Source organism: Salmo trutta, chromosome 23 (assembly GCF_901001165.1).
Source record: "Salmo trutta chromosome 23, fSalTru1.1, whole genome shotgun sequence".
Taxonomy (NCBI): Eukaryota; Metazoa; Chordata; class Actinopteri; order Salmoniformes; family Salmonidae; genus Salmo; species Salmo trutta.
In genome coordinates this window covers 40,032,355-40,058,777 of record NC_042979.1, presented here as the reverse complement: position 1 = coordinate 40,058,777, position 26,423 = coordinate 40,032,355, and the positions used below count along the sequence as shown (strand labels likewise).

Below are 26,423 nucleotides of genomic sequence, written 5' to 3'. Positions count from 1 at the left end.
GTTCACAGGGTTTGCGTCAGATGCTGACGTCGGACCCACGTCGTTGCACAATGTATGGCAGGTAGCCTTGGAAGAATGCGGCGAAGTCAACGGAGTAGGCATAGGTATTTGTGACCAGATTTGATTGGTTTTCCAATCCATTAGTGGTACCAAACGGTCAATTAAATCACTCCCAATCAGCATTCGTTCGATTTCGATGCTAGTCACATACACGGGGTGTATCAGTGACACGCTTTCGAAGTTGAGTTTAAGTAGGAGACGTTTGGTTAGGGGCGAGGTAGCTTGAGTGAAACCTCGAAGATTCGTATCGCAATGTTCCGTTTTCAACCAACGGTTTGTTGGGTTCACTGCCCTTTTTAGTTCATCCAGCAAGGTTTCGGATATGAGGGAAATTGTTGAACCCGAATCTATCAGAGCGTGACAGGTCACACAGTCCTCCAGGACTGTTCTAAGGTATGGCCTGTTCGAGTTGGTTTTTCTCGTCATATCCCCAACAAAATGGAGTGGGTTGGGAGAACGGAGCGGTTTGTAATCTGCGTCGATTTCCAAGACAGATAAGTTACCTACGTGACCCAGTGGGTCCTCTATCGGAATGGTAGAGGAATCATCTGTTACAAAGCTGCTTATCTCGTGCATCTCCACCTCCGTGTCCAAGTCTGTAGACAAAACCTGCGGGCTTGTGTCTAGAACGGGCGGTACCTGGACAGGGATTCGAGTGGGGGCGGGGGTAATGGAAATGTTTGCGTCCTCTTGAATTGCATGAATTTCGGCGGACTCGGTTTCCAACGATTTTACGCCTAGTCATGAGGATTTATCCTTGTCCTCTTTCTCAAATTTCTTACGATGCAGTACATCTTTTATCAGAGCTTCTATATCATTTCGGTTAGCGTTTAAATCATTGTTGAACACTTTGTTGCCCTTGTTACGCTTGTTACCCTTGTGTCCTGACCCTTTGAGAGAGTTATGCGGATGGGCATGTCGGCTAGGTTGATCTCTACGGGACCTGTTAGATTGGGGACGTTCATCGTAGCTATTGTTACGGCGGTGGTTGTCGGGGTGGTGGTTACTTGGTAGCCACCCCCTTTGATCGTCCTCTTTTACAGCATATGTCCCTGATGCAGCCCCTTCTAATTCGAGTGATGGTTCCCGCCTAAGCTCGAAAGTCGAGGTGTCCGGGCTCTTAGCCCGGCTTGCTTTTGATGCTTCAAAAGCGGTGCTTGCCAGCTCTCGGAGCGTCGAGATTGGCAACCCGACGTGGGCAGTAGGGCCCAAGTAGTTAATGAAGTTGGGAGACATGTTTGACAGAAAAAGTTGTTTGAACGGTAATAGGTCTTCCATTCCTGTTTCAGTGAGCATGCCAAAGTAAGCTGAACGAAGCCGGTGATAGTAGGCTTGTGGGTGTTCATTTCGAGCTTGTCTGATATTGTTAGCCAACGAACTATCGTGTTTGCGAGTCGCAGAACCACTGAATTCTATTTTCAAAACCGTGGCAAGTTTAGCATAGTCGTTTTGCACGTGTTGCTCTTGTAGACGGATGAACCTTGTCACGTGTCTGTTGGACGTTCGCTTCAAAAGATAGAGCCTGTCTGCATTCGTAGCGTTTGGGTAGCCATCCAAGGCGTCCTCTATGTCTGCTAAGAATGTCTCAGTGTCGTTTGGCTTTCCCGGAACGGGGTCGAAGAGGCGGAAGTTTTTGACGATTTTGTCAAGGCGATCCCCGCCAAGTGCGCGGGGAGCATCTGCACTCTCCCGTGGAGAATTGTGGGCCGAGAGGCCAAGAGGAAAAGTCAAGCTGTGGTTGTGTTGGCGAGGAGGCCCCAATTCACTGTGGGCCGAATGGCCAAGAGAAAGAGGCTGAAATCTCCTGTCATCTACATTCCCTCGTTCTCTTAGCTCCGGATGTGAGCTAGGTTGCTTGGTTTGGTTGTCCCGCGCTAGCGCGTGACTGTTCTGGAGTTCCTCCAGATGATACCTAAGGGTGGTGTTATGCTGCATCGCAGAGTCCACCTGGGAGTTGAGGGTGTTTATTTTCGACACGTAGGTGTCGCCCTTTTTTCGCTCGGCCTCATACTTATCTGTCATGGTTTGCAGGGAGAGGTCGCGAGTGTGGAGTGAGAGATCCAGTGATGCGATGTCCTCCTTTTGTTTAGAGGTCACATTTTCCAACTTTCTCACCTGGTCTTTCTCATCCTTCATTAAATCAGCGACTTCAATGAGTTCTGCTGTTTTGTCCTCCAACTTGGTCATTGTGTTCATTAACTGATCGTCTTTGGTCTGCAGCTTTTGGAATAGAGCATTATTGCTTTGAGTGGTTTCATTCACAACCGTTTGTAGGGCATCAATTTGCTCGCCCCGTTTTCTAACTAGCTCTTCCGATTCATCTAGTTTCGCGTGGACTTCATCGGATTTAGTTTTGGCTAAACCGAGTTGTTCTTTTAGAATACGGACTTGGTCAAGAGTTTGTTTGCGTTCTTTGTTATAAGTGTTAGACAGATCTTCCAATTTATCTGTTCTCACACACAGTTCCTCAGCTAGCAGTAGCTTATCTTTTTCGGCTTTCGATGCCAGCTCCCTGGTTCTCTCCACCTGTACCTTGAACTCCCCAGCTTCCTGCTCGTGCCTCTGCTGGGCACTGAGGTACTGGTGCACTGTCCATCTCTGCTGGTGGGCATAGTTGAGGGCTAAACTGGAGAGAACCTTCACAAGGCCTCCGCCTGATGGTCTATTTTGAAGAGCGTCTGTCGCAATGTCTGCATTTTTCTCGCTTATGGCATTGAAATCTAACATTTTCAGCCCCTCGGCATAGTTAGGATTTGCATCGTTGCTGAGGTCCGCGATCAATCTTTCCGTGGGTGAAGGTCCACTGATTAGAGGGGAAATGGGTGGAAACCCATCTGATGGATTGCTCATTATTATGATTGTCAGTTATTTCAATTTACGTAATGTTTGGGGTTTTTAGTTGGAGGCTGCAAACATGATTTAACTCAGTTTGTAAACGTCAGTGAATCATCAAGACTGGGTCAGTAATGTGAGTTGGTTATTACTGAACTTGCCAAAACAGGTTTAATTGATTAAATCGATTTTAATGATAAATCTAACCTGTATCGGCTATTTGGGAATTTTAATTTTAATTCACCTGAAAGAGTTGCTATCTCTAAGTTAACGTTGAAAAGTTTAACTATGTCTCATTGGTTAGTACACATTAGTTTGCGTATTATTCCAATAACCAACCTGGGCGGTAGTGTAGCAATTTAATGTATATTAAATTGAACGAGACAATGATATCCAATCAGTTGCGACTGGTTAGATATCGTACAGCATAACCTGAATTATTTAAAAAAAATAATTACTGGTGATTCTTCACCACCGGAGGTCACTGTTAACACAAGCTAAAATCGACAGGGTACCAGTGAAAATAGAATTTTACAATACTGTTAAAAAGTCTACCTAAACACCATTAAGCTGGTAAAACAGCTTTAATCTATTAATCAATTTGAATGATTAGTCAACCCCGTATAGGCTAAAGGAATTAGCTTTAATTAACCTGAAGTAATTGCTATATCTAAGTTAACATTGAAAAGTTGAACTATGTCTCATTGGTTAGAACACATTAGTTTGCGTATTATTCCAATAACCAACCTGAACGGTAGTGTAGCAATTTAATGTATATTAAATTGAACGAGACAATGATATCCAATCAGTTGAGACTGGTTAGATATCGTACAGCATAACCTGAATTATTTAAAAATAATTACTGGTGATTCTTCACCACCGGAGGTCACTGTTAACACAAGCTAAAATCGACAGGGTACCAGTGAAAATAGAATTTTACAAAACTGTTAAAAAGTCTACCTAAACACCATTAAGCTGGTAAAACAGCTTTAATCTATTAATCAATTTGAATGATTAGTCAACCCTGTATAGGCTAAAGGAATTACCTTTAATTAACCTGAAATAGTTGCTATATCTAAGTTAACGTGGAACAGTTTAACAATGTCTCATTGGTTATGGCACATTCGTGTGTGTATTATTCCCCTAACCAACCTGCACAGGTAGTGTAGCAATTTACTGTATATTAAATTGAACGAGACAGTGATATCCAATCAGTTGAGACTGGTTAGATATCGTACAGCGTAACCTGACTTATTTCACGAAAAATGACTGGCGTTTCTTCGCCAGAGGTTACGGATAGCCCAAGCTGAGATCACACAGGATTCCCGTCTAACGCGGGAATTCACTATGAACAAAGAGGAAAACAAAAATGGCGGCTCCCCTTTGTTAGCTTAGCATCTGGCGCAATGCTTAGCTTTCCTTGCGCGGGGTTTCCCCCTCGCCGCACAAGGGATGTTCCCTCCAACAAGGGAACGGGTTTACTTGGTGACGTCTCACGTTCAACCCTTAACCTCTCCCCGTTACCCAACGCGAGAGGTAGAGAGATAATAACTTCGCTTCGGTCAAACGAATATATCTACTCTAATTTCCGTAATGGCTGGCTCATATGTCCTCTGCTCTAGGAATTACTTATGACCGAGTCAGATCACTCCTGAAAGCGATCGACAGAAATAACACTACGTTAGGCCCAACTAGTATTATTTCTCAGAATGCCTGCATCGGCTGGTACATATGCCCTAGCTCGTAGCATTCAGTAGACCCCCTTCACACTGGCTTTGGTCAGATATACAACAGGGGTCGTTCTCTCCCGACCAGTATCTGGGTCAAATGGAACGACACACACACACTTCTCTCCCGCACTAGTCCTGCCTATAGCTATTAATGGAATGTATATATATTGCTACACAATTGATATGGAATAACACAACAGTGCGGCCTAGTCCTATCTTAGATGCCTCACACGGGGCGCCATATGTCGTGACGTTGTATTAGTTAATGTGACGACTGTTGCTCATCGAATGATTAACGGTTTATAATTACGTGATTAAATGAATTAAGCAATGAATCAAGCAATTATTAACTCATTAACCTGGGGCACCATGGGAACATTGTTTTGATTGAGTTTCTATTTCCCAAATTAACTCAAAGGATATCAGAATATCGATTACAACAGTCGCTAAATTAATCAATTTCCTCTACAGTCTCATAATCTGAAAGTCGTATAATCCGGGAATCTGCACGGACCCGGGCTTTACCACTGAATTTACCACACCAATCTTAGTTGATTATTTATTTACTAGCAAGCTAAAATGATGATAAAAATGCACATACACAAAACACAGTCTAGCTATTGATTAGGACTTAGTATAACGGGCCAACACACTATGGCGCTTGTTACCCAAAATGGGGATTTTAAAGAGAGAGAAAGAAAGGAAGTACACGAGAGAAATATACATTTGGGTTCATTTGTCAGCCATGCTTATTTAAAATTAGCCTTGCCCCGAACTGCCGCTCTTATGGGTCAGAATATAATGATGTAATTACGTGTTGGAGTTCTCAGGTGGGAAGCTCCGCGTGGGTCGTTTAGGCTTCTAAATGACGCAGTTCTCCGGCGCAACTCTCTGGTTGTCCTCACGATGTCAGTGTCCTTCTTGGCTAAGTGGTCTGATCCTCACCCTTGATCGGAAAGGGGTCTTCTGAGGACAGACAGCTCTGTAGCTCAGAGCTCACAGCTTCGGCTCGAATGGTGTCGATACCACGATTCAATGGAGAGTGGAGGCTGGGTGGTTCGGCTTGAATTCACCCGCTTAGACACAGCTACTCGTCCGTAGCTCGTGTAGAAAAATATTTCTTTGTCTTCAACCTTGTGTTTCGTTTTGGGGTTCGTCGACTTTGTTAGACCTTAGCTGCAGCTTGGGGTCAATAGTCTTCTATGTTAATTCTTCACTCTCCTGTCTTATACCCTCGGGTCAGAAGTGGGTGTAACAGCCTTTAGGGCAATTCTCTGGGCGGACCAAGTAAAGGGGGCAAGGCTTAGATTTGGCTAAAAATCCGATTTTAGACACTAACTTCACATTTCATCTTTATCAAAACATTCTGTTTGATTTGGATATTTTCCAAACAGCGTACAATGTATAAACATCAGGCATATACTGGGAAAACTCTTAAAGGTACAATGTTTTCATAATAACGTCATCTCTTAACCTTTAAAAACAAATACAAAAGTTACATACATTTTAATATTCCACTTTTCGTCATAACCACCATTGTGGCTGACGGAAACCATTGTTCCAAAGTCCCTTTATTGCATGTTTAATGTTCTGAGGCCAGTTCTCCATTGTTAGGACAAAGGAATTTCTCTGTATTATGGGCATGAGGTGTCATAAAACCCCCACATCTTCAGACCCCTAGATCTCTCCTCCTCTGTTGGGGGTTTGGGAGATAATCTGTAGGGTGGTGGTCTCCTGTACCCTGACCTGATCAGGACAGTCATGACAATAGCATACACTTCCCCGTAACCACCAGTCACCAGCTTACTATTTTGCTTTGCCTAGTTGAGAAACAGAAACGTCTTTACGAAATTGAAAACAATACTAGTATTGAGTTTAATAGGAAAGCAACAGTCTAGCTATTTATCTCTCTCTCCCCTTGACTATAGAAAAGTAGTCTGTCTTTGAACGTCATCTTTCTCCACCCTCCCACTTTCCCCCCTGCATCCCATAGCCAGGATCTGACAAGTCAACCTTTAGTCTTCAGTATGCAATAAAAAACCTACACAAATATCAGTAGGTGATTACAAATAAGTAGCTAAGAGTTTGACTTGTGTAGTAAATACAATGAACAAAAATATAAAAGACAACACGTAAAGTCCCATGTTTCATGAGCTGAAATAAAACATCCCCAAAATGTTTCATTTGCACAAAAAACGTATTTCTCTCAAATGTTGTGCTCAAATGTGTTTACTTCCCTATTAGGGAGCATTTCTAACCAAGCCAAGATATTCCATCCACCTGACAGGTGTGGCATATCAAGAAGCGGATCATTACACAGGTGCACCTTACGCTGGGGGCAATAAAAGGCCCCTCTAAAATGTTTTGTCCGGCAACACAATGCCACAGTCTCAACTTTTGCGGGAACGTGCAGTTAGCATGATGACTGCAGGAATGTCCACCAGAGCTGTTGCCAGATAATTGAATGTTAATTTCTCTACCATAAGCCACGTCCAACATCGTTTTAGAGAATTTGGCAGTACATCAAACCGGCCTCACAACCGAAGACCACGTGTAACCACGCCAGCCCAGGACCTCCACATCCGGCTTCTTCACCTGTGAGATCGTCTGAGACCAGCAACCCGGACAGCTGATGAAACTATGGGTTTTCATAACTGAAGAATTTCGGCACAAACTGTCACAAACCATCTCAGGGAAGCTCATCTGCATGCTCGTTGTCCTTACCAGGGTCTCGACCTGACTACAGTTTGGCATCGTAACCGACTTCAGTGGGTAAATGCACACCTTCGATTGCCACTGGCACTCTGGAGAAGTGTGCTCATCAAGGATGAATCACGGTTTCAACTGTACCAGGCAGATGACAGACAGCATGCATGGTGTTATGTGGGCGAGCGGTTTGCTGATGTCAACATTGTGAACAGAGTGCTCCATGGTGGCGTTGGGGTTATGGTGTGGGCTGGCATAAGCTACGGACAACGAACACAATTGCATTTTATCGATAGCAATTTGAATGCACAGAGATACCGTGACAAGATCCTGAGACCGATTGTTGTGCCATTTATCTGCCGCCAACACCTCATGTTTCAGCATGATAATGCACAGCCCCATGTCGCAAGGATCTGTACACAATTCCTGGAAGCTGAAAATCTTCCAGTTCTTCCAGGGCCTGCATACTCACCAGACATGTCACCCATTAAGCATGTTTGGGATGCTCTGGCTCGATGTGTATGACAGTGTGTTCCATTATCCAGCCAATATCCAGCAACTTCACAGAGCATTTGAAGAGGTGTGGGACAACATTCCACAGGCCACAATCAACAGCCTGATCAACTGTATGTAAATGGCGCTGCATGAGGCAAATGGTGGTTTATACTGACTAGTTTTCTGATCCACGCCCCTACCTTTTTTTATAAGGTATCTATGGCCAACAGATGCATATCTGTATTCCCAGTCATGTGAAATCCATAGATTAGGGCCTAATGAATTTATTTAAATTGACTGATTTCCTTATATGAACTGTAAGTTTTTGCCTGTTGTGTTTATATTTTTGTTCAGTGTAAGTATTCAAGCACAGGTATTGAGTATAACTTGTGAGGTAGTGATGAATAGTAAATTATGTGAGGTTTTTCCTTAAGGAGTGGCGATATACTGCCATGGTGGCTGACTAGAAAAAAATGCATAATAAAGACCTGTTCTAAATTGATGGACTCGTAACTCAATGGTCTTAGACTTGATTTCAGCCATAGGGACTTGTGACTCCACTCAAGCACAGGGGACTTGGGACTCGAGTTTAAGTGACTCGACCACAACACTGCTACCCTTACCTTAACCCTAACCTTAACTCTTGTGGCGGATGAATCAGAATTAGTTGGGTAACATAGATAATTAAAATGTCTTACCTGCATAATATGCTTATGTGATATACTTATTAGAATGTATCCCTTTGGACTCTGGTGTTGGCAGTTGCACTTCTTCCCTCAGCTGGGGCTCAGTCACTTGGGGCCCAGAGAGGGGAGAGGACAGACCTGTCTTTTACATGTCTCTGGTGCTATGCAGAATATCAGAAAGGGAAGAGGACAGGATGGAACATTGTCTTCATATGTGAATGTGTCTTTACCTATTCTTAAACCATGTGAAGGGATGGCGTGATTAATGGGGAACCAATTACTTGTCTCCACAATGTCTGTGCGCAAGTCACTCCCTCCTTTGGCATTGGGGGGAGGTGTATGGCAGTGTATGGAACCATTGTATGTCCTCTCTGATGTTGCACTTCTCCTGGGATAGTATATGACCTAGAGACTCACTCCCCTCAGTGAGCTTGTCCAGGAGTGGGGTCAAGAAGGGGTTTTACTTCAGAGTATTTAGAGTTGACAATTGAGTTATGCCATTGGATGAGCTAATGTTTCTGTTCTATACCGTACCAGGAAGAGACGGTTCCAGTTTGGAGTAGGAGGACCAGACACTGGTCTGTACAATGAAAACTGTTGACATAGCAGATGCTGTCTGCTATGTATTATAGATATCTTTCATACAAATCTTAACCCTGTAACCATTCTATGTATCTGTTGTGCGTCATATAGGTTGAAAGTGGTGTATCGTGGCTATAAAAGATCTTTGTACTTTTGTGTTGTCACTCTCAACGGTTCATTAGAAATAGGGAATCGTTGAAAGTCAATGCTATTGCAAAGCTCTTATTATTAAAGATGTAGTTTAAGTATAACTCTGACTGGTGTGTGAAGTTTGTTTCTCCTCATTTGGTAATACAGAAATTAACCACCACACTCTTACTAAACCCCTTAAATGTCAACTTCAATGGGGTATGGACATCCCAAGATAGAGCAGACCGTTTTGGAACGTTCAGATAGCCTATTTCTATGTAGAACAAATATGTCTCTGACATGTAGAATAAGAAATCACATCAGCTCTATTCATCACATTTCTATCTGCAACGTTCAAGAACGTTTGGCAACTGAACGTGGCCCTGGGCTAGCGCATGCATTTTACATCTTCAGGCTTGCAACTAATTTACCAAAATAAAATGGAAAACTACATATGAACCAATTCTGTAGTTTTGTTTCCTGGGCGAAACCTCACACAGGTAAGGCGCTCACTAAACAATGCCTCTGCCACTGGATAGTGGGGGCTATTGCTTTGGCCTACAGAAGTAAGGGTCTTCAGTCTCCTGCTGGCCTACGGGCTCATTCCACTAGAGCAGTGGTTCCCGAACTATTTATAGTCCCGTACCCCTTCAAACATTCAACCTCCAGCTGCGTACCCCCTCTAGCACCAGGGTCAGCGCACTGTTGTTTTTTGCCATCGTTGTAAGCCTGCCACACACACACTATGTGCTAGAGTGTGCGTTTTTGTCACAACCCAGCTCGTGGGAAGTGACAAAGAGCTCTTATAGGACCAGGGCACAAATAATAAAATAATAATAATCAATCATTTTGCTCTTTATTTAACCATCTTACATATAATGCCTTATTTGTTCACTGAAAATAGTTAATAACTTACCACAGGTTAATGAGATGGGTGTGCTTGAAAGGATGTACATAACTCTACAATGTTGGGTTGCATTGGAGAGAGTCTCAGTCTTAAATAATTTTCCACACACAGTCTGTGCCTGTATTTAGTTTTCATGCCAGTGAGGGCCGAGAATCCACTCTCGCATAGGTACATGGTTGCAAAGGGCATCTGTGTCTTAAGAGCACGATTTGCCAAGGCAGGATATTCTGAGCGCAGCACAATCCAGAAATCTGACAGTGGCTTCTGATTAAATTAAATTTTGACAGAAACGCTTGTTGCAATTTCGATGAGGCTCTCTTGTTCAGATATCGGTAAGTGGACTGGAGGCAGGGCATGAAAGGGATAACGAATCCAGTTGTTTGTGTCATCCGTTTTGGGAAAGTACCTGCGTAATTGGGCACCCAACTCACTCAGGTGCTTCGCTATATCACATTTGACATTGTCTGTAAGCTTGAGTTCATTTGCACACAAAAAAATCATACAATGATGGAAAGACCTGTGTTGTCCTTGTTAATGCAGACAGAGAAGAGCTCCAACTTCTTAATCATAGCCTCAATTTAGTCCCGCACATTGAATATAGTTGCAGAGAGTCCCTGTAATTCTAGATTCAGATAATTCAGATGAGAAAAAACATCACCCAGATAGGCCAGTCGTGTGAGAAACTCGTCACCATGCAAGCAGTCAGACAAGTGAAAATTATGGTCAGTAAAGAAAACTTTAAGCTCGTCTCTCAATTAAAAAAAAACGTGTCAATACTTTGCCCCTTGATAATCAGTGCACTTCTGGATGTTGTAAAAGCGTTACATGGTCGCTGCCAATATCGTTGCATAGTGCAAAAAATACACGAGTTCAGGAGCCATTTTCACTGTAGTGTCCAAAACGTCTTTCAAGCTGTCAGGCATTCCCTTAGCAGCAAGAGCCTCTCGGTGGATGCTGCAGTGTACCCAAGTGGTGTCGGGAACAACTGCTTGTACACGCATTACCACTCCACTATGTCTCCCTGTCATGTCTTTTGCGCCATCAGTACAGATACCAACATGAGCTGCAGCTACGTTTGGCTACATACAAACCGTTAGTGGAATTCCCACGAGATAGTCACGGTTAATGTGATTGAATGTTAATTATTTGACTAGGCTACCTGTATTTGACATTATTTTGGCAGTGAAACGAGGCTACTCAGGTGAGAAAAAAACCTCACCCAAATGTATAGCCCGTTGGAAAATATAAATGGACTGTTTGAAAATGTGAAGATTTTTCTTTTTACAAAAAATAAATTATATGGGAATCACATTTTTATTTGGCGTACCCCCGGTGGCATCCAGTTTGGAAATATCTGGTCTAGGAAAAGGAGACAATTCAACAGTGTACTGATGTGTTTCAGAACAGTGGACAACGACCGCAATCCAAAGCCCGTTTGTTATGAAATAACATTTTTATTAGTGTTGCACCATTGTTCTTACATAATATAACCATATACATTTTCAGTACTACATGTCTTTGAGTGATGGACCCCCGACGGCATTGCGCGTACCCCAGTTTATTTAAGGGCATTTCTATCTGAGATATTTGCTCAGCAGCGAGTTGGGCTTTGCCTCATACATTTGCAAAGTTTTATAGGCTCGATGTCTCTGCACCGACCCTGGAGTATACTGTTTTACGTGTAGGATCTTCTGAGGGGCAATGCCCATTTGTGTGATATATAGCACAGGGCAGTCGGTCGTCAGGATAAGCTTGTCTGGAAGTCAGTGAAATACCAAAACAAATACTTGAAAGAGAACTATAGGTTACGACTGTAACCCCGGTTCTCTGATTGTATGAGTGAGATATTTCACTAGAACACCCTCCTTGGATGAGCGAGGAAGAGGTGTGGCTTATTCTTGAATAACTCAGAGAAGCTGCATAGGGTAGGAGGGACACCCTTCCTCGACGCACACATCTCAAAGTCCAGCCAATCATGGCTGGCGTAGTGTAATAAGGCTTCTGAAGAATAAACTGGAGGCGTATCCCATAGTTAAATACCTCACTCATACTATCAGAAAACCAGGGTTACATTTTTAACCTATAGTTCTGTCACTTTACTTCCTCCAGCGATTTTGGAACTTTTACTGTTGAAAAGCGATATCCCAAGTATAAATACAATAAAGTATACACAGTAAAGGGTACAAAAAAAAGGAACACATTGGATTAGTAACACGAGCCGACTGCTCATCCCACTTTGGTAATACGTGGCAATGTCTGACGTCATTAGAACGCGGCCATCTTTCCACAGTTCGTGCGTTTGCTACTTCTCTTTTGACTCAATACATTGGAAAGTGATCGATTTTCCACCCCACTCGTTTCTCTGGAATATCAAGATTTCAGGTAGGAATGTATGTACTTCAGCCAAGTGCAAATAAGTCAGTCATTACATGAATGCCTTGCGGTAAGTGCGGTAAATCAGTCTAGCTAGCATGAACCAGCATAACTAACGTTTGCTAGCTAACTTACACGTCTAGCTCTAGTTTGCTAACAGTAGTTCTAAAACCTCAGGCTCGCAAACAACCTAAAAGTTATAAAATAATTGTGCGTTTAGTTAGCTATAACGTTATGTTGCAGTTGACAAGGTGATAACTAAACGAGGTAGCTAGCTGTTGCCTTTAGTTAACTAGTTGTATTTGTTTATTTTATAACGTTACATCACAGGCGAACCATTATTGATGGCACAGCAGTCTACACTCCACAATTTCATGCAAAACACATGCATGCACACTGTCCATGGATGCACACTCATGCGCCTCTACATGATGAAGACGTGGCAACAGCTGACCGTTGGCTAACAACCGGCATTTTGCCAAGAGTTGTATTGGCACAGCCCAGACAGTCACTATTTTATCTTTCTACAATTTAAAAAAACACTACAGAATAATGAACGTAGGTAATAATACAATGACCAAAAACAGTAACTCTAGCAATATCATGTCAACGATGTAACGTTACGCTTGTTATGAAAGTGCCACGTTCTGTGTGTACAAAGTGTCAGTGTGTGTGTGTACATAACTCACCTTTATCCCTAGCTCTCCAGTAGTTTTCTTATTACCAGGCTTACATCGGCTTCTTACGTTTCATTGGAATAAAGAATACCAACCTATCCAGAAAACTGACGAGTTACAGTGGAGAGAGGGCCATGAGCCAATGGGATATCAATTATCCAATCAGTTACGAGCTTTAGCCCCCATGTTTTCTGACCTCTACCCATTCCCACTTAGTCTTGTATAGAGACCATTAAACGTGCCTCATCTCAGAACTGCCTCTCATACTAAGAACTCAAGCTATGTTGTCTAATAATGTGTCCTTTCTTTGATGTGGCAGACCGAAGGCCGGGAAGATGATGGAAGAAAGTGGAATAGAGACCACCCCACCCGCTTCCCCTTTGCCTCCCCCTAGCATGGCAGCCGCAGTCAACTCCCCTCCCCTGACTATGGGTAAGTCACTCATTGATACAGTGGATGCATGGCTTCCAACCTATGTTGGTAGCTCCACCAACGGCACAAAATGTAGGCTATTCGTCCAGCTTTGGTTCGGTAGATTACCAAAGGCATGAAATTGCTACTACAAATCTCCTAGGTCTATATCCTAAGCCAAGGCACAAAATGCAGCCTTAAATTTTAATGCTAAATATCTATCTTAAAACTGTTCAATCTTCTGGGCTGCATTTCATTCCATAAAGTTGTCCACTCCTTTTTGCCCTCATTCATTCTCCTTTACAGAGTAGTCTTATCAAAAGCTCCACCTAGACTTCTCCATGTTGCTTTCACCTATATCAATCCTTTCAGATCTCTAAATGTAAGGAGGGCATACAATGAGAGCAGAGGGGAGAGAGTGTCATTCTGCAATGAAACACAGCCTCAGTTTCTAGCAGTATGTATCTCTGTAGTCACAACATCAAGCAAGAGATAGGTCAACGGCTTGAGGTCATAGTTTGTCAGTTGTTGGAATGGGATGCAAAGCAGCGGAGGGGATTAGTGCTTGGAACATTGGCATGAGAGACTGTCTGTCCTTGAGTTTGTGTGGGACAAAGGGACAAGGTCGGCTGTTAGGCAGAACTGTGCAAGTCAATTCTGATAATCACCTGCTCACTGTATAACTTTGCAGTAACACAGCAATACTTCTCACAGAAATAATTGGAGCCTTGGGCAAATTATGTTCTCTGAAGTTACAGTGCAATGGAAACACTGCCTGTCCATTGTATTTCTTACAATGGAAATGACATCCCGAAGATCCTCAGAATGTCGACGTAGGCTAGGCTGTACAACGAGCCATTCATTTCAGCCAATGCAGTAGTGCTTAGGGTATTATCAAGTCATTATGTTGGGTTTAAAGGAACAATAGCTAGTGATAGAGAATTGTTTTACACTCGAAGATATAGCTACGCTAAGATTTGGTTCAGTAGGGTCTTCGCTCCTACTTTCATGTACATTGTAAATTGGGTGAATTATCCCTTTAAACATTCTCATACTTACCTTATTATTTGTTACTCAATGATACTCTCTTGTTCCCCTCCAGGCCTGTCCAGTCCCCTGTCCCTCCCCAGAACCACCGGCATATCCACCTTCACCCCCGAGGGCTTCTCAACCCCCGTCCCTCTCGCTGTCTCCACCTCCATCCCCCCTATCCACTCCTCTGCGCCCCCTCCCTTCGGCAGCCCCATACCCACCCTGTCCTTCCCCCCTCCGCCCATCGGGGGAGCACCTTACACCCCAAGCCCCATGGCCTTCTCCTCCCCCTATCCCTCCGCGCCCCCGATGGGCTCTGTGGCCCTGCCTCCGACCGGTCCGGTGATGTCGGCGCCACCGATGGGCCCGCCCACCACAGGCTTTACCATGAGTGCGGGCTATGACATCACGCGGGGACACGCCGGGCGCACACCGCAGACGCCGCTCATGCCCAGTTTCTCCAGCGCCGCCCCGATGACAGGTAAGGCTGCCGACTGGCCGGAGCTAAAGTAGCCACGTGGTGTAGGCTATATTTGCCGATCTGAACTGATTGCAAAGGCCTCGGTATTATCAATAGCTTCTGGTCTGTTAGGTCATCCTCTCTTGATGAAAAGTGCCTGAGACTTCATTCCGAACACAAGAGTTGTAAAGTGGAAATTTAATGGAAGTCAATGTGTGCCCAAGGTGCTCTCTTCCAATGCCTTTTAGTGCTAAACTGAACTGTCATTGCAATTTATGGTGATGGGGAAAGGTGAACAATTTCAGGTGAAAACCTTAAGATATTCTCTGACTTGGATCTCTTAGAATGCACATTCAAACATGGTCATCAGTCTGGCGCTTTTACTCTGCCCTCTGTGTGTGTGAGATGGGGAAGGGGTCAGTGGGCTAAAGGAAAGCTATTATCTGTGGTCAAGCAGAGAGGGAAATAAGCCCACCAATTTGAGCGGCTCAGTGGACTATCTATTTTTATCTATTTTTGTCAGTTGTAAATATGTATATACATTAAACAAAAATATAATTTTCCATATGCACAAAGAGCGTATGTCTCTCAAATGTTATGCGCACATTTGTTTACATCTCTGTTAGTGAGTATTTGTGACCGACTGCCTCGATTCGGTCTTATGTAGCAAAATTTGAAATTGTATTTTTTACATTGGATAAAAGTATAGACTTCTGCTTTGAAAGTTGATAAACTTATAACCCCACTTTGGAGAAAATGTTTTGGTACCTACTGGAGAGCTCTTCTTTGTCTACACCCATTCAGCATCATTCACACCCTCTTTTTTTAAATTTATTATTATTTCACCTTTATTTAACCAGGTAGGCTGGTTGAGAACAAGTTCTCATTTGCAACTGTGACCTGGCCAAGATAAAGCAAAGCAGTTTGACACATACAACAACACAGAGTTACACATGGAATAAACAAACATAGTCAATAATACAGTAGAACAAATCTATATACAGTGTGTGCAAATGAGGTAAGATAAGGGAGGTAAGGCAATAAATAGGCCATGGTGGTGAAGTAATTACAATATACCAATTAAACACTGGAGTGATTGATGTGCAGAAGATGAATGTGCAAGTAGAGATACTGGGGTGCAAAGGAGCAAGATAAATACAGTATGGGGATGAGGTAGTTGGTTGGGCTATTTACAGATGGGCTATGTACAGGTGCAACGATCTGTGAGCTGCTCAGATAGCTGATGTTCAAAGTTAGTGAGGGAAATGTAAGTCTCCAGCTTCAGTGATTTTTGCAGTTCGTTCCAGTCATTGGCAGCAGAGAACTGGAAGGAAAGGCGGCCAAAGGAGGAATTGGCTTTGGGGGTGACTAGTGAGAGATACCTGCTGGAGCGCGTGCTATGGGTGGGTGCTGCTATGGTGACCAGTGAGCTGAGATAAGTCGGAGCTTTACCTAGCAGAGACTTGTAGAAGACCTGGAGCCAGTGGGTTTGGCGGTGACGTATGAAGCGAGGGCCAGCCAACGAGAGCGTACAAGTCACAATGGTGGGTAGTATATGGGGCTTTGGTGACAACACGGATGGCACTGTGATAGACTGCATCCAATTTGTTGAGTAGAGTGTTGGAGGCTATTTTGTAAATTACATCGTCGAGGATCGGTAGTATGGTCAGTTTTACGAGGGTATGTTTGGCAGCATGAGTGAAGGATGCTTTTTTGCGAAATAGGAAGTCGATTCTAGATTTCATTTTGGATTGGAGATGCTTAATGTGAGTCTGGAAGAAGAGTTTACAGTCTAACCAGACACCTAGGTATTTTGTAGTTGTCCACATATTCTAAGTCAGAACCGTCCAGAGTAGTGATGCTGGACGGGCGGGCAGGTGCAGGCAGCGATCGGTTGAAGCGCATGCATTTAGTTTTACTTGCATTTAAGAGCAATTGGAGGCAACGGAAGGAGAGTTGTATGGCATTGAAGCTCGTTTGGAGGTTAGTTAACAGTGTCCAAAGAAGGGCCTGAAGTATACAGAATGGTGTCGTCTGCTTAGAGGCAACAGGCCATCCGATTTGACACACTGAACTCTATCAGAGAAGTAGTTGGTGAACCAGGCGAGGCAGTCATTTGAGAAACCAAGGCTGTTTAGTCTGCTGATAAGAAGGTGGTGATTGACAGAGTCGAAAGCCTTGGCCAGGTCGATGAATACAGCTGCACAGTAATGTCTCTTATCGATGGTGGTTATGATATCTTAAGCCTTAGTCCCACCCACCTCTGTAAGGCTTCACATGTGAGGATATTTGCTAAACAGTGATTAGTTTAGTAAACAACCAAAGACTAAAAGTGGTGAAAGTAGCCTACTATAAGGAAAAACTCCAGGTAAAAATACACTATCTAGTCCTTGGCCTATATCCTAATCTGACTTTGGTGCAGGTCATGTTGTTCTCCACATTACTGTCTCTGGTAAACACACACTATATAAATAAAAAGTTGATTTGTCACATACACAGGATACAGAAGGTGTAAACAGTACAGTGAAATGGTTACTTGCATAGTAGCAATATCAAAAACAGAAAGTGCCCAGATAAAATATTTTATAATTATTAGACGACGCTTACCTGACACACTTGTCTGAATTGATGGGTCATGTGAAGGAAATGCTATACCCAACCCCCAGCCACATCAGGCTAAGTGGATGAGTCATTTAATCATTTGGCGAAGTGTTTCGTTTAGACATGTAGCTAACTAAACAATGAACCGGCATAATCCCAACTCGTACTACTACCAACCAATACAAATGATGTCATAGCTGTAGTATGAATCCGCAGGTTGCTAAAGATAACCAACCAGGTTCAATGTTAGCTAGCTAACATTAGGCTATAACTAAGAATGCAAATAGTTCTGCGATTTGAATAATATTACTACACAGCGAGCCAGCAAGCTAACATTCACTAGCTAGCTAACAGTACGCTTTAACTTGCAATGAAAACAACTTTCTGACGAAGTTAGTAATGTATAATATCTGAAAATGTAGCTAGACTCTTATCCGTATACATGGATGAACGCTTCACGGCAGACTGCAACCATTTAACTCTGTTTTGTTTGTAGCTACATCTCGTTTGGCCAGCGTTGTCAAGTCCAGTGGAGGCTGGTGACTTGAAAAATTGAGGATGGAAGACCCATGGTATAGTCGCAGAACGAACGACAAAGCGTATTTGAAAAATCATCAAAGCGCTATGATTTTTAACCTAAAACTTTAAAGACATTTATAATAAAATATTATGGGGAGTGGGAACAAGAGGGCTACTTACAGCGTTGGGAAGGGCAGCAGTGATTGAATGAGGGTATGAGGCATGAGTAGAGGTGTTCAGAGGTTTGACTTCAGTGCAGGACAGGGTTGAGGCTTCACTACAGGAAAAAGGCTCATCATGGGTTGAGTTGGAAAAGAGCCCAACTCCTCCACTAAGGACAGGACAGGATTTGACTGTTAAAACAAAACTTTAACACAGTTAGACTAAAGTGCTAAGAATGAGTTAGTCCAAGCAAGGAGTGAAATCACATTGTGTATGTGATTGACTCTACATAGTAATTAAATAAAATATATAGGGGTACTCGCAGTGCTTGTAGAGGAAATATTCAATGTGCTGGTGGATGAAGGGGAATATGGGGAATAACAGACAGCAGAGAACCAGGGCTGTTCAGTTCTTCAGAGGGCCATGGGTGGAGCATGGGGGAAACACTGTTGAAAACAACATTTTAAATGAATATCAATTACCGTAATTTCCGGACTCTAAGCCGCAACTTTTTTCCCAGGCTTTGAACCTCGCGGCTTAAACAATGACGCGGCTAATATATGGATTTTTCCCGCTATCAAATGTTTTTTCTCCAAAAAAACATTCTGTGACGTGCTCAGTTTTTTGGCGGCATGAAGCTTTCATTAGACCAATGAAATTGCCGAACGGGTTAAGGTCAAACAACTTTTTTGTTTACTGTTTAGATTAAATCAAGCGCTCTCAAACTTCCCATCATTCTGATTACGGTAGTCATTTTGTCACCCTCATCATGGCAAAAACACGGAGAAATGCATATGATGCAGCTTTCAAGTTGAAGGCGATTGATCTGGCTGTTGGAAAAGGAAATAGAGCTGCTGCACAGGAGCTTGGTCTTAATGAGTCGATAAGACGTTGGAAACAGCAGCGTGAGGAATTGACTCAGTGCAAAAAGACAACTAAAGCTTTCAGAGGGAAGAAAAGCAGATGGCCCAAACTAGAAAATGAGACATAATGTCCTAGGGGTGTCATCTGATGAAGATCAAAGGTTAGTGCTGCATTTAGCTGTGGTTTTGTTTTTTGTGACATTATATGCTAGCTTGAAAAATGGGTGTCTGATTATTTCTGGCTGGGTACTCTGCTGACATAATCTAATGTTTTGCTTTCGTTGTAAAGCCTTTTTGAAATCGGACAGTGTGGTTAGATTAACGAGAGTCTTGTCTTTAAAATGGTGTAAAATAGTCATATGTTTGAGAAATTGAAGTAATAGCATTTCTAAGGTATTTGAATAACGCGCCACAGGATTCCACTGGCTGTTACGTAGGTGGGACGATTTCGTCCCACATATCCTAGAGAGGTTAATATGGTCGAATCCGGAAACTGTCATCTAAAAAAAAAATCTTTTTTCCTTTCAGTGAAATACGGAACCGTTCCGTATTTCATCTAACGGGTGGCATCCCTAAGTCTAAATATTCCTGTTACATTGCACAACCTTCAATGTTATGTCATAATTACGTAAAATTCTGGCAAATTAGTTCGCAACGAGCCAGGCGGCCCAAACTGTTGCATATACCCTGACTCTGCGTGCAATGAACGCTAGAGATGTGACACAATTTCATGTTAGCAGGCAATATTAACTAAATATGCAGGTTTAAAAATATATACTTGTGTATTGATTTTAAAGAAAGGCATTGATGTTTATGGTTAGGTACATTGGTGCAACGACAGTGCTTTTTTCGCAAATGCGCTTGTTAAATCAACACCCGTTTGTCGAAGTAGGCTGTGATTCAATGAGAAATTAACAGGCACCGCATCGATTATATGCAACGCAGGACACGTTAGATAAACGAGTAATATCATCAACCATGTGTAGTTAACTAGTGATTATGTTAAGATTGATAGTTTTTTATAAGATAAGTTTAATGCTAGCTAGCAACTTACCTTGGCTTCTTGCTGCCCTCGCGTAACAGGTAGTCAACCTGCCATGCAGGCTCCTCGTGGAGTGCAATGTAAGGCAGGTGGTTAAGCGTTGGACTAGTAACCGAAGGTTGCAAAAACGAATCCCCCCTGAACAAGGCAGTTAACCCCCGTTCCTAGGCCATCATTGAAAATAAGAATGTGTTCTTAATCTAACTTGCCTAGCTAAATAAAGGTGTAAAAAAAAAAATATATATAACTTTTTTTAATTAATCGGCAAATCGGTGGCCAAAAATACCGATTACCGATTGTTATGAAAACTTGAAATCGGTCCTAATTAATCGGCCATGCCGATTTAATCGGTCGACCTCTAGTCCATTCTACTCAGTCTACTTGGCATACTGGTCGATGGCCTTTTCGTACCAGTGAGGATTTTTCTTCATTTATTTAAGATTAATAGCACTATTACCTCTGCAAGCTCCCTGTAGTTGCCTTTGATAGCGTACCTTTCCCTCTCAACGTTTCCTCAAAGCTAATTCTTGCATGCCCAAAAATGCAGTGGTGTCGTTAAGCCACTTGAGTACATCCCTGTTTGTTTTTACTTTCTCGTTGTGTTGCGCAGTTTGAATACGCAGACCTTCGTCCATTACATGATCGATGTGGCTGTTTCCCAGAATCTTAAATATGATGTAGGCATTTATATGCTCCCCACTTTTGTGATTCCGTTTAGCTGAAAACTCAATGTACTTCAAGTCACAGTACCCCCCCACCTTGCCCAATGCTCAGACTTTTCAAAAAGAAGGCAAGGTCAGCAATACAGGAGGCTTGATGAAAGGCTCCCTTTTAACCAGCTATACTTTTGATACCAATTGGTACTGAATGCCCTCTCCTTTTCATCCTTCATGAAACTGATCTCAGTCAGAGGTTGACTCTTGGTTTTAATTTGCACCTTTTCTGTGTACCCCAGAGAATGAAAGGGGTTCTTCAACAAAAAGTCCAACATTTTCAGTAGCGTTAGTCATTCAGGCAGAGAACTGCACGCTCATTCTGCTAGTTAGCTACTGCTACTTGCTACTGAAGTTTAGTAAGGCAAATTTAAATAAATTGTATTAACTGGACAAAAAAATTAAGTTCTAAAACCAATAAAATAATTTTATATACCTCCGTCTCCTGTAATTAGAAAAAAACGAATTAGAATTGAATATCCAAAAAATGCTCAACTATCACTCTTCGGGCTCCCGAGTGGGACAGTGGTCTATGGCATTGCATCTCAGTGCTAGAGGCGTCACTACAGACACCCTGGTTCGATTCCAGGCTGTATCACAACCGGCCGTGTTTGGGAGTCCCATAGGGCGGCGCACAATTTGGCCCGGCATCGTCCAGGTTTGCCCGGTGTAGGCCTTCATTGTAAATAAGAATTTGTTCATAACTGACTTGCCTAGTTAAATAAAGGTTAAATGTAAACATAATCACTCTTAATCTCTATCCAACAATGTCACCAAGCTTCTCAACACATATAACCTCCATAATGCTCTGTGGCACAATCCCAATGCAACACACTAGGTTCATTCTCTGATCCTAATCCTGTGATTGGATGAGCAATATGTCAGTTCATACTGCGAAAGCTTTGATTGTTTCGAGGATGTTCTCCGGAAGTGGTCATAATTACCATGTACACTACCGTTAAGTTTGGGGTCACTTAGAAATGTCCTTGTTTTCATACATGAAATGAGTGGCAAAATGAATGGGAAATATAGTCAAGACGTTGACAAGGTTATAAATAATGATTTTTATTTGAAATAATTGTGTCCTTCAATCTTTGCTTTCGTCAAAGAATCCTCCATTTGCAGCAATTACAGCCTTGCAGACCTTTGGCATTTTAGTTGTCAATTTGTTGAGGTAATCTGAAGAGATTTCACCCCATGCTTCCTGAAGCACCTCCCACAAGTTGGATTGGCTTGATGGGCAATTCTTACGTACAATGCGGTCAAGCTGCTCCCACAACAGCACAGTAAGGTTGAGATCCGGTGACTGTGCTGGCCACTCTATTATAGACAGAATACCAGCTTCTTCCCATCACATTGCCTCCACCATGCTTGACCATGACCATACTTGGCATCAAGCACTCCTCCAGCATCTTCATTTTTTCTGCGTCTCACGAATGTTATTCTTTGTGATCTGAACACCTCAAACTTAGATTCGTCTGTCCATAACGCTTTTTTCCAATCTTCCTCTGTCCAGTGTCTGTTTTTTTCCCCATCTTAATCTTTTCTTTTTATTGGCCAGGCTTGAATATGGCAACTCTGCCTAGAAGGCCAGCATCCCGGAATCGCCTCTTCACTGTTGACGTTGAGACTGGTGTTTTGCGGGTACTATTTAATGAAGCTGCCAGTTGAGGACTTGTGAGGTGTCTGTTTCTCAAACTAGACACACTAATGTACTTGTCCTCTTGCTCAGTTGTGCACCGGGGCCTCCCACTCCTCTTTCCATTCTGGTTAGAGCCAGTTTGCGCTGTTCTGTGAAGGGAGTAGTACACAGCGTAGTACGAGATCTTCAGTTTCTTGGCAATTTCTCGCATGGAATAACCTTCATTTCTCAGAACAAGAATAGACTGATGAGTTTCAGAAGAAAGGTCTTTGTTTCTGGCCATTTTGAGCCTGTAATTGAACCCACAGATGCTCCAGATACTCAACTAGTCTAAAGAAGGCCAGTTTTATTGCTTCTTTAATTTGCACAACAGTTTTCAGCTGTGCTAACATAATTGCAAAAGGATTTTCTAATGATGAATTTGAATTAGCTAACACAACGTGCCATTGGAACACAGGAGTGATGGTTGCTGGTAATGGACCTCTGTACACCTATGTCGATATTCCATAAAATATCTGCCGTTTCCAGCTACAATAGTCAAAATCAAGTCAAATCAAATTTATTTATATAGCCCTTCGTATATCAGCTGAAATCTCAAAGTGCTGTACAGAAACCCAGCCTAAAACCCCAAACAGCAAGCAATGCATGTGAAAGAGGCACTGTGGCTAGGAAAAACTCCCTAGGAAAAACTCCCTAGAAAGGCCAAAAACCTAGGAAGAAACCTATCCACCTGGCTGTGCCGGGTGGATATTATAACAGAACATGGTCAAGATGTTAAAATGTTCATAAATGACCAGCATGGTCAAATAATAATAATCATTGTAGTTGTCGAGGGTGCAACAAGCACGTCCGGTGAACAGGGCAGGGTTCCTTAGCCGCAGGCAGAACAGTTGAAACTGGAGCAGCAGCATGGCCAGGTGGACTGGGGACAACAAGGAGTCATCATGCCAGGTAGTCCTGAGGCATGGTCCTAGGGCTCAGGTCCTCCAAAAGAAAGAAAGAAAGAAAGAAAGAGAGAAAGAGAGAATTAGAGAGAGCATATTTAAATTCACACAGGACACCGGATAAGACAAGAGAATACTCCAGATGAAACAGACTGACCCCAGCCCCCCGGCACATAAACTACTGCAGCATAAATACTGGAGGCTGAGACAGGAGGGATCAGAAGACACTGTGGCCCCATCCGATGATACCCCCGGACAGGGCCAAACAGGCAGGATATAACCCCACCCACTTTGCCAAAGCACAGCCCCCACACCACTAGAGGGATGTCTACAACCACCAACTTACCGTCCGAAGACAAGGCCGAGTATAGCCCACAAAAATCTCCGCCATGGCACAACCCAAGGGGGGGCGCCAACCCAGACAGGAAGACCACGTCAGTGACTCAACCCACTCAAGTGACGCACCCCTCCCATGGACGGCATGGAAGAACACCAGTAAGTCAGTGACTCAGCCCCTGTAATAGGGTTAGAGGCAGAGAATCCCAGTGGAAAGAGGGGAACCGGCAAGGCAGAGACAGCAAGGGCGGTTCGTTGCTCCAGCCTTTCCGTTCACCTTCACACTCCTGGGCCAGACTACACTTAATCATAGGACCTACTGAAGAGATAAGTCTTCAGTAAAGACTTAAAGGTTGAGACTGAGTCTGCGTCTCTCACATGGGTAGGCAGACTATTCCATAAAAATGGAGCTCTATAGGAGAAAGCCCTACCTCCAGCCGTTTGCTTAGAAATTCTAGGGACAATTAGGAGGCCTGCGTCTTGTGACCGTAGCGTACGTATAGGTATGTACGGCAGGACCAAATCGGAAAGATAGGTAGGAGCAAGCCCATGTAATGCTTTGTAGGTTAGCAGTAAAACCTTGAAATCAGCCCTTGCCTTAACAGGAAGCCAGTGTAGGGAGACTAGCACTGGAGTAATATGATCAAATTTTTTGGTTCTAGTCAGGATTCTAGCAGCCGTATTTAGCACTAACTGAAGTTTGTTTAGTGCTTTATCCGGGTAGCCGGAAAGTAGAGCATTGCAGTAGTCCAGCCTAGAAGTAACAAAAGCATGGATTAATTTTTCTGCCTCATTTTTGGACAGAAAGTTTCTGATTTTTGCAATGTTACGTAGATGGAAAAAAGCTGTCCTTGAAACAGTCATTTACAACATTAACAGTGTCTACACTGTATTTCTGATCAATTTGATGTTATTTTAATGGACAAAAAATGTGCTTTTCTTTCAGAATTTCTAAGTGACCGCAAACTTTTGAACGGTAGTGTATGTCTATGGAAGGGGTTGAGGCCTACGAGCCTCCTAGGTTTTGTATTGAAGTCAATGTAGCCAGAGGCGGACGGAAGCTAGCTGTCCTCCGGCTACTCTGTGGTGCTACAGTATTGCAAAACGGTGTATTTCTATCCATTATTTGATGACATATGAATATATTTAGTATAGTTTCACTCTTTTTATGGAATGTCATTGAGGATGGTCCTCTGAGGAGCCTCCACTGGTCAAGTCACTCCGGTTCACACTGACCGTGGCTTGTGCAGAAAGTAGTATTTCACGTTTTCCAACACATCTGTCTATAGCACCTGCTAAATTCACGGTATCAATGTTGAGAAAAGTAGCAAAACTTTTGTAGTTCTGGATGGCTAACGTTATCCATTTCAAAAACGGCACAGTAGAAACGGCACAGCTGCCCACTGCACTGAGGATAGGAAACTCTGTCACCTCCGATAAATCCACTATAATTGAGAATTTCAACAAGCATTTTTCTATGGCTGGCCATGCTTTCTACCTGGCTACCCCTACCGCGGTCAATAGCACTGCACCCCCCCACAGCTACTCGCCCAAGCCTTCTTCATTTCTCCTTCTCCCAAATCCAGTCGGCTGATGTTCTGAAAGAGCTGCAAAATCTGGACCCCCACAAATCAGCCGGGCTAGACAATCTGGACCCTTTCTTTCAAAAATGATCTGCTGAAATTGTTGCAACCCCTATTACTAGCCTGTTCAACCTCTTTCGTGTCATCCGAGATTCCAAAAGATTGGAAAGCAGCTGCTGTCATCCCCCTCTTCAAAGGAGGGGACACTCTTGACCCAAGCTACAGACATATATCTATCCTACCCTGCCTTTCTAAGGTCTTCGAAAGCCAAGTCAACAAACAAATGACCAACCATTTCGAATCCCACCGCACCTTCTCCGCTATGCAATCTGGTTTCAGAGCTGGTCATGGGTGCACCTCAGCCACGCTCAAGGTCCTAAACGATATCGTAACCGCCATCGATAAAAAAACAATACTGTGCTGCCGTATTCATTGACCTGGCCAAGGCTTTCGACTCTGTCAATCACCACATCCTCATCGGCAGACTCAATAGCCTTGGTTTCTCAAATGATTGCCTCACCTGGTTCACCAACTACTTCTCTGATAGAGTTCAATGTGTCAAATCGGAGGGCCTGTTGTCCGGGCCTCTGGTAGTCTCTATGGGGGTGCCACAGGGTTAAATTCTTGGGCCAACTCTTTTCTCTGTATACATCAATGATGTCGCTCTTGCTGCTGGTGAGTCTCTGATCCACCTCTACGCAGACGACACCATTCTGTATACCTCTGGCCCTTCTTTGGACACTGTGTTAACAACCCTCCAGACGAGCTTCAATGCCATTCAACTCTCCTTCCGTACTCTCCAACTGCTCTTAAATGCAAGTAAAACTAAATGCGTGCTCTTAAACCGATCGCTGCCCGCACCTGCCCGCCCGTCGAGCATCACTACTCTGGACGGTTCTTACTTAGAATATGTGGACAACTACAAATACCTAGGTGTC

General features: G+C 43.3%; 1 protein-coding gene across 2 annotated transcripts in view; it reads left to right on the top strand.

The window, feature by feature from the left end:
* Positions 1–12,162: 12,162 nt before the first annotated feature.
* Positions 12,163–26,423, top strand: part of prrc1 (proline-rich coiled-coil 1) — a 37,360-nt gene continuing 23,099 nt past the window's right edge. Inside the window, exons 1-3 of one of the 2 annotated variants that reach the window (XM_029710295.1) lie at positions 12,163–12,509; positions 13,497–13,609; positions 14,691–15,101. In XM_029710295.1, coding sequence (XP_029566155.1) covers positions 13,513–13,609; positions 14,691–15,101 — 508 coding nt within the window. In that variant the 5' untranslated portion in view covers positions 12,163–12,509; positions 13,497–13,512. Of the gene's footprint in view, positions 12,518–13,496; positions 13,610–14,690; positions 15,102–26,423 lie in introns of both variants that reach the window. The other variant, XM_029710296.1, reaches the window with a different exon arrangement.